At 44.8% G+C, this 12,300-nt stretch overlaps 2 protein-coding genes across 7 annotated transcripts in view; both read right to left on the reverse strand.

Annotated features, from left to right (window-relative positions):
- LOC118941087 (uncharacterized) overlaps window positions 1-5,090 on the reverse strand; it is a 9,286-nt gene extending 4,196 nt beyond the window's left edge. The window contains exons 1-9 of the mRNA XM_090207451.1: window positions 4,437-5,090; window positions 4,184-4,288; window positions 3,998-4,049; window positions 3,588-3,736; window positions 3,223-3,360; window positions 2,896-2,940; window positions 2,706-2,774; window positions 2,536-2,627; window positions 2,243-2,392 (exon numbers count right to left, since the gene is read on the reverse strand). Coding sequence (XP_090063577.1) covers window positions 2,243-2,392; window positions 2,536-2,627; window positions 2,706-2,774; window positions 2,896-2,940; window positions 3,223-3,360; window positions 3,588-3,736; window positions 3,998-4,049; window positions 4,184-4,288; window positions 4,437-4,508 — 872 coding nt within the window. The 5' untranslated portion in view covers window positions 4,509-5,090. The remainder of the gene's footprint in view (window positions 1-2,242; window positions 2,393-2,535; window positions 2,628-2,705; window positions 2,775-2,895; window positions 2,941-3,222; window positions 3,361-3,587; window positions 3,737-3,997; window positions 4,050-4,183; window positions 4,289-4,436) is intronic.
- A 675-nt stretch (window positions 5,091-5,765) lies between these two features.
- LOC110495568 (neurobeachin-like protein 1) overlaps window positions 5,766-12,300 on the reverse strand; it is a 77,207-nt gene continuing 70,672 nt past the window's right edge. For 4 of the 6 annotated variants that reach the window (XM_090207457.1, XM_090207456.1, XM_090207455.1 and 1 more), the window contains 4 exons: window positions 11,990-12,106; window positions 11,285-11,446; window positions 10,844-10,992; window positions 9,921-10,263 (listed from right to left, as the gene is read on the reverse strand). In XM_090207457.1, coding sequence (XP_090063583.1) covers window positions 9,972-10,263; window positions 10,844-10,992; window positions 11,285-11,446; window positions 11,990-12,106 — 720 coding nt within the window. In that variant the 3' untranslated portion in view covers window positions 9,921-9,971. Of the gene's footprint in view, window positions 8,874-9,920; window positions 10,264-10,843; window positions 10,993-11,284; window positions 11,447-11,989; window positions 12,107-12,300 lie in introns of those variants that run through there. The other 2 variants (XM_090207458.1, XM_090207454.1) reach the window with 1 other exon arrangement.

A 12,300-nucleotide genomic window follows, 5' to 3' on the forward strand; every position in this document is an offset into this window, starting at 1 on the left:
GTTTTTTTGCATCTCGTTCCAGTCGCCAGCTGCAGTGAACTGAAAAGAGGACCGACCCAGGGATGTGTGTGCTTTGGGGACCTTTAACAGAACGTGACTGGCAGAACAGGTGTTGTATGTGGAGGATGAGGGCTGCAGTAGATATCTCAGATAGGGGGGAGTGAGGCCTAAGAGGGTTTTATAAATAAGCATCAACCAGTGGGTCTTGAGACGGGTATACAGAGATTACCAGTTCACAGAGGAGTATAGAGTGCAGTGATGTGTCCTATAAGGAGCATTGGTGGCAAATCTGATGGCTGAATGGTAAAGAACATCTAGCTGCTCAAGAGCACTCTTACTTGCCCATCTATAAATGAAGTCTCCGTAATCTTTTTATTTTTAACCTTTATTTAACGAAGCAAATCAGTTAAGAACAAATTCTTATTTTCAATGACGACCTAGGAACAGTGGGTTAACTGCCTTGTTCAGGGGCAGAACGACAGATTTTTACCTTGTCAGCTCAGCGATTCGATCTTGCAACTTTTGGGTTACTAGTTCAACCCAGGTAGCCTAGCATGGGTAGGATGGTCATCTGAATCATGGTTAGTTTGGCAGCTGGGGTGAAAGAGGAGCGATTACGATAGAGGAAACCAAGTCTAGATTTAACTTTAGCCTGCAGCTTTGATATGTGCTGAAAGAAGGACAGTGCACAGTCTAGCCATACTCCCAAGTACTTCTATGAGGTGACTATGAGGTGACTACCTCAAGCTCAAAGCCCTCAGAGGTAGTATTCACACCTTACCAAACCACATGATCTTTATTTTGGAGGTGTTCAGAACAAGGTTAAGGGTAGAGAAAGCTTGTTAGACACTAAGAAAGCTTTGTTGTAGAGCATTTCACACAAAATCCGGGCAGGGGCCAGCTGAGTATAAATGGATGAGAGCTTCCTAATAAATTGAGAAGAGTGTGGGGCCTAGGATCGAGCCATGGGGTACTCCCTTGGTGACAGGCAGCAGATTTCCTGACTTTATAGACTGCACTCTTTGAGAGAGGTAGTTAGCAAACCAGCCCAAAGACCCTCAGCTTCTTTCGTAGTGTCCTCCCATACACACCATTCTTATTTTTTTTACCCCCTTTTTCGTGGCGTCCAATTGTTACTATCTTGTCTCATCGCTACAACTCCCGTACGGGGCTCGGGAGATACGAAGGTCGAGAGCCATGCGTCCTCCGAAACACAACCCAACCAAGCCGCACTGCTTCTTAACACAGCGCGCATCCAACCCGGAAGCCAGCCGCACCAATGTGTCGGAGGAAACACCGTACACCTGGCGTCCTGGTCAACATGTTCCAGAGATTTCTGTAAGTCTTTAGCTGACACTCTAGGATTATTCTTTAACCTCATTAAGCATTCTGTGCTTGCATCATCTTTGCAGGACGGCCACTCCTAGGGAGAGTAGCAACAGTGCTGCACTTTCTCCATTTATAGACAATTTGTCTTACCGTGGACTGATGAACATCAAGGCTTTTAGAGATACATTTGTAACCCTTTCCATCTTTATGCAAGTAAAATTCTTAGGTCTTCTGAGGTCTCTTTTGTTTGAGACATGGTTCACATCAGGCAATGCTTCTTGTGAATAGCAAACTCAAATGTTGTGAGTGTTTTTTATAGGGCAAGGCTGCTCTAACCCACATTTCCAATCTCATTGATTGGACTCCAGGTTAGTTGACTCCTGACTCCAATTAGATTTTGGAGAAGTCATTAGCCTGGGGGTTCACATACTTTTCCCAACCTATACTGTGAATGTTAAAATTATGTTTTCAGTATAGACAACAAAACAATAATTTGTGTGTTATTAGTTTAAGCACACTATGTTTGTCTATTGTTGTGACTTAGATGAAGATCAGATCAAATGTGATGACCAATTTATGCAGAAATCCAGGTAACTCCAAAGGGTTCACATACTTTTTATTGTCACTGTAGGGAATAGGGAATCATTTGGGACGTTTGCTACCTACATCCTTCCTGTTCTTTCTAAGATAACACTAAATTGACCACTTAGCAATATCAGATCCTTTTATATTATGGTTATTTAACATTATGTTCCACTTACCTTGGATATAATTAATTCACTAAGGCAGTTTTTGGACAGTAGACATTTGTTTTTGTTAGTGTAGCTACTATGCATCATTTTCAGAAAATGGGCTGAAAACAGTATACACTTTGACCTTTGAACCCAGAATGAGATTCCATAATAAACCGTACCTGCCCCTCTTCTCCATACATTCCAGGATGATGGGGGATATTGTGCTGTTTGAGGGGTAAGTCGTCCTGTTGTCTGGGTTGGTGGTCTCTCTGTACATCAGCGCTGCGATAAAGTCTGAATAAGGTACTGGCTTAGGAGTGACCACATTACTGTAGACACAGGGAGCGATATGTTACATGGGAGAATATCGGTCTGTCAAATCTAGGGGGAAAAAACTCACACAAAAGGGTCACAGTTTTAGAATGTCAATGGTTAAGAATTCATGTACAGTATTTGAGTGTCCGTGTCTCACTAGTGATGGTCTTTGCGGTCGTCTGGTGGTGGACAGCGGAGGAAGAGCGAGCGCTCCACTAGGCTCTCCATGTTTCTATTTGGGTGCTTCAACTAGGGAGTAAATAATAGATAGGCAAGATCAATTCTTCCTCCACATCTACACAAACACTGATGTGTCTCCCTTCTAACCTGGTGGGAGTATCCGTAACCCAAGGATCCATACGCAATCACCATCTCCATCTCCAGCTTACAGATGATCTGGAAAACAGGTCGGCTTTTATTGCGTGTGTCAATGCAGGAATCCACTGTCCAAAACTCCCATTGAACATGATATAACTGTCCCACATGTGGACCATGGTGTCTGATTCATATTCTGTACCTGGCGCTTGAGCCTCAGCTCCAGCAGGTGGTTCATTTGTGATTTCTGATTAGAGAACAGGACAGAGGACAAGACGGTTGATATCTGGTCCTGCAGGCCAGCCTTCTAGCAGCAGGTGAATGACAATACTTGTACCATCGACTGGAAGCTAAAATAGAAAGGACCCATTGGTTCTTTAGTGGAGAACATCCACACGTGTTGAGCCCTGGACAGCTTTGTACACTCACTCTAATGATCATCATTTTATTATTATCCCATTTAAACATGGCATGGTGAGCATGAAGGGGCGGTGGGTTCGTCCCTATAGCTCCTGTCCGTGTCACTCACACTGACGATGTCCAGCAGTTTGACAAAGGTCTTTCCTATGAGCTTGGGAACGCCCGTGTCCTGCTCAAAGAAGATGAGCTCCACCACCAGACGGTGTGACTCACAGACACCCAGCGTGTTATCACTGCTCTTAGGAATCTGAAACATCCAAATGAGTCATTGATTGATTGTGTTAAAGTCTTGGATAGAGGAAAAACCTGTCCTGTTAGATACAGAAAATAATATTCTTACAACTTTCTCGATACAGTATTGCAATAGCTGGCCCCATACTGTACCTGCAGTGTAGCCAACTCTTTTGACATGACCAATACATGAATCCAGACAGAGAGAAGTTGGCTAGAGCATCAACTAATATACCTACTTACCTGTATGGAGAAATACTTCCACTCGTTGAAGCAGAGGGGGAACTTGGAGCGCTCAGCCTTGGAGTCCTTGTAGGGCTGGACCATAGTACACTTCACCTTCTCCCCAATACTCGCCCTCAGGAAGCCCTGGGTGCCTTTCTTTATGGAAGCTGGGAACACAACGCTCACGAAAACACTCATTTTACTAGTCATTTAGCAGACACTTATCCAGGGCCACTTACGATGGCATAACGTAACTACCCCAGTTAGCACACTGACACACACACACAAAGCTTTGGCATGCATTGATCTTAAGATGGCTAGGTGACCTAACTTAACTACCTCAGTTAGCACACTGACACACACACAAAGCTCTGGCATGGTGAATAGGGTCTAATGATTTCACTGTTAGGGGTCACTGAGAAGGATACCGTTTTTATTGAAATCCCTGCAGTTTTTCAGATGGACTGTTAGACATCCTTTCTGTAAACAAAATATACTATTTTAAACACTACAGTCCTTTAATGTAATAATAATATGCATGTCAGGTGTAAAATCTATATTCCAGTTAACTAAGCATAATAATGTGAATTGACAATAGGAGAATGCAAATTCACTAGAGGGCCTCGTGGAATTAGTGGTGGTGGTGGGGGAAGCTGCTCCTCCTCCTCTTCCTCATCGTCATCAGGAACAGGCTCGGCTCTTGATACTCTTCTCAACAGCTGTGAAAATGAACCAGGTAGCAACCCAGCCCTCTAGTGTTATGCCCGTGACAACTGATGATTCAATGTGCATCTATTAAACTGAGAAAAATACTGTAGGCGTATTTCTAGGGTAAATATGCCTGCCTGTTGTTACAATTATATTTACATTCCCAATGAGATTGACTGATTTTCCATCCGTTGGTGGCCCTTCGGTCGTCGTTGCCACTGGATCAGTCATGATACACCTCGGCGACTAGTATTTTCTGAGAAAGTTTGTAAATAGGAAGCAAATGTGCCACTGGAAAACGATTTCAAAATAGGGATAGAACTTGCGCTGTTGTCATGGCAACATAGGTCCAACAAAAACAAGCGAGACCTTGTTCTATCCGGCGAGCGTTCGTAAATTCACTCTGGAGTGCCAGAGAGCACCCAGTCAGTGTGCCCAGAGCTTTGTCAGATTGTCCGTTCGTAAAATCAGAGTTTCGCTCTCGGAGCGTTTAGAGCGCACACTGGACGCTCTGGTCGAGGAGTGGGGGCGATCCGAGTGTTCTGACCTCACAACGGCTGTCAAGCACCCAAGCTAACTGGCTAAAGTTAGCTAGCTACTTCCAGACAAAAATGAGAGTTCACATCACTGACCATTTCTCACCCTAGCAGAGATGGTTAGGCTGTTTTCATGTTATCCAGAGCGTTGGTGACTGCAACTGTGCTGCTGGCAACAATTTAATTACGCATTTTTGCCGACGTTTACTGACACTGGCCATATACGGGTGTTGAGCGTTCGTAAATTCATAATTCTCTGGCACACTCAGACGAGAGTGCTCTGAAATCGGAGTATTTAGCCTGAGGGAATTTACGAACGCACCCCATGTTCAGCAGTGTAAGCGCTCCAAGCATTTTACAACTTGGTCGCCCCCTAGTGAAATATTTATGTACTGTTTAAAATACAAAACATGCATTTATGATGATTGTACAAAACATTAGGAACACCTGCTCTTTCCACGACAGACTGACCAGGTGAATTATATTATCCCTTATTGATGTCACCTGTTATATCCACTTCAATCCATATATGAACTGGAGGAGCCAGGTTAAGGTTTTTTACACATGGATTGTGTGCCATTCAGAGGGGGAATGGGCAAGACAAAAATATTTAAGTGCCTTTGAACGGGGTATGGTAGTAGGTGCCAGGCGCATCGGTTTGTGTCAAGAACTGCAATGCTGCTGGGTTTTTCATGCTCAACAGTTTCCCGTGTGTATCAAGAATGGTTCATCAGCCAAAGGACATCCAGCCAACTTGACAACTGTGGGAAGCGTTGGAGTCAACATGGGCCAGCAACCCTGTGAAATGCTTTCGGCACCTTGTAGAGTCCATGCCCCACCGAATTGAGGCTGTTCTGAGGGCAAAATAGGGCACTCCAAATTAGGAAGGTGTTCCTAATGTTTTGTACACAGTATCCTATTTTCACAGCTACAAATCAGCCATACATATGAATGACATTTTTGACAAGACTTTAATGATTACTTTCCACTTGTGTATACAAAGCAGTTTGTCTGTACAGAATGGACCAGGGAAACATTTAAAACAATCACTTACAATTTAGTACCTGGAAAGTGCAAAAAGTACAATTAAAATCCACTAAAATAAAAATCATGCTGTACATTATACACCAGTATTTATAAATCAGATATACACACACACATCCATTTTGGTGACAGTCACAGAGCAAGCAGCTAAGGTAAGACACCAATATATTTCAGATTTTTAGTCAACTTTGTTTACAGTTCTAGATTCTTGGTTCCTATTGGATGTTAAGTTTGTGGAATGCTGCTATCCATGGGTTATCATGGAGGGAAGGGTAAAACAAAGAATTCTACACACGAACCGGATAATTGTCTGTATGATGCAACGTGGATAAAAAGGCACTGTTTCAGTGGTGGGGTCGGAAGAGAGTCCTAAAACAAGATAGTGGTGTCGTCTGCCTGACAAACTAAGATTGACAAAAATAGAAACATTTATTAAATACGTCCTTTGGAAAAAATGAGTAACAACATCCTGATAAGAATGGAAACAGTTTAAAGGAGTATGCCTTCGAGACACATCAGCATAAACAATTAAAAATAAACTTATTGAAACGGCCTCTTGGTTAAAAAAGGGCACACGTTGGTCTGTGATTGTATTCTCCAGACAGATTGTGGAGAGACTTAAAAGAGAAGACCAAAAACAACCACACTGCACATAGAAGTCTGATCCCTAATCTATAACCACCATAGAATCAGAATGAATGATTCTAAGTCCATGATAGATAAGAACCAGAATCACTGAATTGTTACCAAGAAGGCAAATGATATGACAAGGAAATAAGGAATTTGGCATTTTAAGAAACTACTGTCATCATGAACATACACACTCACATTATGCAACAGATGACCTACCCCGACCAAACTGTCATTTTTATTTGACAGGAGCATAACAACCATAAGGATTCAATGGGGGGTGAAATCATTCATAATCTCAAACATTGACATAAAAACACACATGAAATCTCAAAAAGCCACATTAGGCCCGGTTCACAGACACGTTTAGTGACGTTACTGCATTTATGGAACTCCAGAGGACCTTAACTAGCTGACATGGCTCCCAACTAAGAGACAATTATGGAAGGAGGAGGAACACTGAGGTGATTCTGACTGTTGGAAGATGACAGCCGTTTGGGATGTCCCTTGGCAGAATTAAGTTTAATCTCCCAATCGCGTCGTCCCGGTCAGAAAAACCAGGAAGACTGGAGATTTTTTTTTTTAGTTCAGCCTTGACAAGAGGCTGGAATGTACCAATGCACAGTCAGCGGAGCAGAGGAAGGAACTGTATTGCTGTAACACTGACATCTCAAAAGCCCTTAAAGTCTCCCCTCCCATTGTGAAAGGTGGATCGATCCACCGTCTTCAGTTTTTCGCAGCATAAATCTTTGTTGAACAACTGAAGCACCACTTAAAAACATACAAATAATGTAGTGTGAATTTAAATAGCCTACGGGGGAAAAAAGCTCATTTTCATTCATAAATAAACATTGATTCAAGTAACATAAAAACATTCTAGGATGGATCTAGAGCTAAACATTGCACACTAAGCCAGGTTCAGTATGGTTCATCCCTCCGAAGCATGCGGTCTAACACAAGTGTGAGAAGCTTGCAGTGTGTGTAAGAGTGTAGTGTTTGAGGGGAGCGAGTCCTTTGGGCACGGTATGGGGTAGCTAGTGATTCTACAACACTAGGCTTCTCTCTTCTTCTGTAGTGTCAAACTAGCGGACTTTGGGTGCGTTCATGGTCGTCTTTATTGCCGATTATCAGATTTCACAACGCCTGGAGAAGTGTTCAGCGTCTCAGAAACCACATTAAATGTCATATAGAAATCTACTGAGATTGCAATAGAGATGACATGGAACGCAGTCACAGGCTTCTCCAATAGGGAGGAGTCTATGCAAGTGTACATTAGCAAACTCTATACTAAATGAGGAGTGGGCCGGAAATGCCACGCTAAACACAACCTAACCACAGACCTTATACACATGCACGCATCTGTAAAAAACAACTACAATTATCAGTAACATCAAACAAAAAAACTAAACCAAAACATTGTATTGTGACTGAACATAGCCCCTTACTGCTGCATAGGAGCCCTGAGGCATCGGTCACAGCCTAGTCAGACTGGAAGGCAAAACCAAGTCAACAAAAGCCCACGGGAGAAAACAACCAGCGAGAGACAACACACAGAAACACAAAGAGCGTACATACACACACACACTGCTCAGTGGTCTCGGGTTCAGGGTTCGGAGAAGTGGGTCATCTTGATGACCAGAGAAATATAAAATATAATTCCCATTGAAGTCAGTGTGATGTGATGGGTGGACCGTCAACCAGGTTAAGTGTTCCCATTGGAGTAATTACATTTCTACGTTGGGGATCCCCTTCATTCCTTGGGCCTGAGAGGGGGAGGGGTCAGAGGTCAGCTCAGATTGCTGTAGTGTGTGTCTGCATAGAGGGTCTCTGTAGTAGTGGGAGCCACTGGCCTGACCGTGCTAGTGATGATGGAGGAAGATGAAGAGTAATGGCCATGTGTGTCATTGAAGGGGAGGGGGGGTGAGGGGATGTATGCACCTACAGTTGGATCAGAAACTCGGCGCCGGCGCCGGTTGGTCCGTCCTGACCTGCCCTACTCATCCTCCTAACCTTTACACACCGTTAAAACACACACACACACACCCCCCCGTCTTCCACTCGTGGGTCAGTCTGTCCTTCCCAAGTCAGAGGGAGGAACAAAAAAGGAGAGTAAGATTCCCCCAAAACAGTCATCAGTCAAATCAAAACGAGGGGTGGTTCAAATCTGATTTGGTAGACTGTGATGATTGGCAGGGCTTGCGGGCCAATCAGGCAGACAGCAGGGTGAGGGGGTGTGGTGGTAGTGGAGAGGGGTGGGGGGTGGAAGGGGTGGTTGTGGGGGTCAGTTCTGGTTGCAGGCTGGTTGGTACTCTGTCTCTCCAGAGGAGATCTGGGTCAGGCGCTTGCTGGAGCCCCACAGCTTACGAGTGATCTGGCCTGAACGCATCTGAGAAGAGTGGAGGAAAGGAGGAGGAAGTGAGGAAGAGGAGAGAGATGAGGAGGAGGAGGAAAGTGTGAAGTCAAAAGAAACAAACAAAAAGCAGGATATGATTTATGAGTGATCGGTTAGTTCAGAAATGTTGGAATGACGTAGTGCCAGTTCAAAACCAAAGCTTGGTTCACTTTGAGGCAGGTCCATTTGTATAAAAGAAAGGTGAGAGAAGTTGGGAGGGGATCAAATTATCAATTGATTCGAGGGTGATTCCCTGTGTCCCTCCCTATCCCATCATTACAGCCCCAGAGTTAACCTTACTTTCATGTCTACCAGTAGGGAGGAAGAAATCAGGGTTAAACCATTTTCACTTGAAGAGCAGGAAGACAATAAGGGTTAAACCATTTTCACTTGAAGAGCAGGTGGGAATAAATTACAGCCTAGTGCATCTTATTATAGCGTAGCTTATTACTAATATAGTTTATATGGCTTGAATTTGCAGAGGTGTTCATCCAAGGCAATTCACAGCGTTTGTCACAAATACATATTAAATCAGTCAATAATAATGACACTTCCGGTAAACAATATTGGACAACACCATCCCAAGGCCCAAAAAGAAGTCATTCCTCGGTTAGAATGAGGTAAACGGAAGCCCATGTTTTCATTTCACAGTAATATTCCAGGAGAGGGTGTGTTGTATTCATTCAGAGGAGTTTATGGAATGTCTCAAGTGTTACTGTGTGTGTGTGTGTGTGTGGTCACCAATCCTTGCAGGGCAAGAATGGGCCAGGGTCCTGCTTCGCCCCAGAAACAGGGTCATGTTCATTAGGGCACGCAACAGAAAATGATTTGAAGTCTTACAACAGAAAACGGGGGGGAAAAGTCCAGGTAGCTCCTCCGCTGTTTGTCAGTTTTCTTCCGTTTGGTGCCTAATGAACACACCCGAGGTGTATGTGGCTAAGGAAGGACAGGTCATTTAGGACAAACTATTAGCACTACAACAGAGAGAGAATGGTATGCAGTGGTAGTTTGTAGGGTGAGTTTATGAAGTTCCCTCTGAGGTAAATACATTTTTTTTTATATTGAATTGAGGGGGATGTTCTGCTCAGGGGGTCAGGGGTCAGGGCCCTGGGGGTTAAACATTAACTTGTCCCGGAGGCTCAGCCTGCGGGCGGGCGAGCGCACCCTCAGCGGGGCGAGCAGTGGCATTGCCATGAGGGGTGAGCCCTCCAGGCTCTGGGCGATGTAGTTTCTGAATGAGCTCTTTACCTCGGCCGGCTTGCCCACGCCCACAATGATCAGCTTGCCGTCCTGCAGGCCCACCAGCACGTGGCTCTGCTCCTTGGTGACAGACACGCAGCGTACGGGCACGCGCATTGCCATGGGGGTGGCGCACAGGGACAGGCTGCCCGGAGGAGAGAGGAGGGGAGGGGAGAGAGACAGAGTGAAGGGTTGGGTTAGACAGATATATATCAGGGATTTTTCTATATTAATAATAATAATAAATGTATGTATGCATATATGATTTTGTTTTGGGGGTGAAAACGTTTTCAGTGTAAACGACTAAAACCAGATATAAAGTATGTAGAAAAGATAAATGGAGATAATCTTTGAGAACTAACAAATCGCCAAAATAAAAACTACAGTCAGGGAAAATTGAAAATTCCCAAAAACAATAAATTTAGAAGTATTAATATTGTTATGTTTGAGTAAAGGAACACAGTATTAGACATGGTAAAATGAATAGAATTGCAGGAAATTAGCTTTAATACTGCAGTATTTTCTCTCAGCTCAATGGAAACATTTGTAAAAATGCAGGAAATGGGCTTAAAAATCTATATATTTTTTTTAATCAGCTGTTCAGCGGGGCCCATTGCCACCCTTACCACCTAAGACCCTTCTTGATACAGCAAAAACACTGTAGATGCATGCGTGCAGTCACGCACACAGACAGACAAACACACACACACAGGAAACAAGGTCACCTGTACAGGTCTCGTATGGAGAGGAAGCCCTGCTCGCTGCCAATAACCAGGTACTCCCCGGACACACACATGTCTGTCACCTGCTCCTTCAGGCCCTCCGTGCACAGGTGCTTCCCATTGACAGAGTACAGGTGCAGGCCATTCTTATCCTAAACAGGGACAGGATGAGAGACAATCGTTCACCAGGACCCAATCATAATGTACCATCTAGTGGTCAACTAGCGTTTTGCTTTCTCTGAGCTGATCTAATTGGTCGTGAATAAAAGATCTGCATTGGGCTGTCCGTCTAAACACACACACACACACACACACACACACACACACACACACACACGCACGCTGTAGCTGCCTGGTCAGACTCCTGCACCAAAACACATTAAGATTTTAGAGAAGACGATCACAGCATTTTCAACTACATATTAAGAACATGTGTTAGTGTACCTTGAGCGTGGCCTTGCCCTCTACACAGGTGTGAACCACCACACACCCCTCATAAGAGATAGCCAGGTGCAGGATGGAGACCGGCAGGGAGCTCTCACAGGGCGGCCGCAGACACCGCATGTACTGGCCCCGACGCACCGTGTGGATGATCACCGTCCCGTCCTGGTACACAGAAACAAAACATCAGCAAGATCCATCTATCAACCAACCCTTCGAACTTCTCTTCATCCAACCCTCCAACCCCTTCGTCCTCCTGCATTCCTTCATCCTCCTGCATTCCTCCAACCCCTTCGTCCTCCTGCATTCCTTCATCCTCCTGCATTCCTTCATCCTCCTGCATTCCTTCATCCTCCTGCATTCCTTCATCCTCCTGCATTCCTTCATCCTCCTGCATTCCTTCATCCTCCTGCATTCCTCACATTCCTTCATCCTCCTGCATTCCTTCATCCTCCTGCATTCCTCGCATTCCTTCATCCTCCTGCATTCCTCCAACCCCTTCATCCTCCCGCATTCCTCCATCCTCCCGCATTCCTCCATCCTCCCGCATTCCTCCATCCTCCCGCATTCCTCCATCCTCCCGCATTCCTCCATCCTCCCGCATTCCTCCATCCTCCCGCATTCCTCCATCCTCCCGCATTCCTCCATCCTCCCGCATTCCTCCAACCCCTCCATCCCACCAACCCCTCCATCCCACCAACCTCTTACCCGTGATCCAGAGACGGCCATATCCAGCTCTGTGCTGATGCTGACGCTCAGCACCTCGTCAGTGTGTCCATACAGCACCTGTACCGGCTTGGGACACAGCCCCACCGGACAACCTCCCTGTAGGACACACACACACAACACATTCAGTCACACGCTCATACTCCTGGGTAGTGTTCAGTAGGGTATACAGTAGTAAAACAGTTTGCAACCGAAAACAGATATGTGTCAAACAGTTTCACTTCCTTTTTTCTTTTTTTTGTGTACTAACATCAAACGTTTCCACAGTAACAATGCAGTACAAATGCTTTCTA

The sequence above is a fragment of the Oncorhynchus mykiss genome, chromosome 18, assembly GCF_057628025.1.
Source record: "Oncorhynchus mykiss isolate SJ-2025 chromosome 18, ASM5762802v1, whole genome shotgun sequence".
Lineage (NCBI taxonomy): Eukaryota > Metazoa > Chordata > Actinopteri > Salmoniformes > Salmonidae > Oncorhynchus > Oncorhynchus mykiss.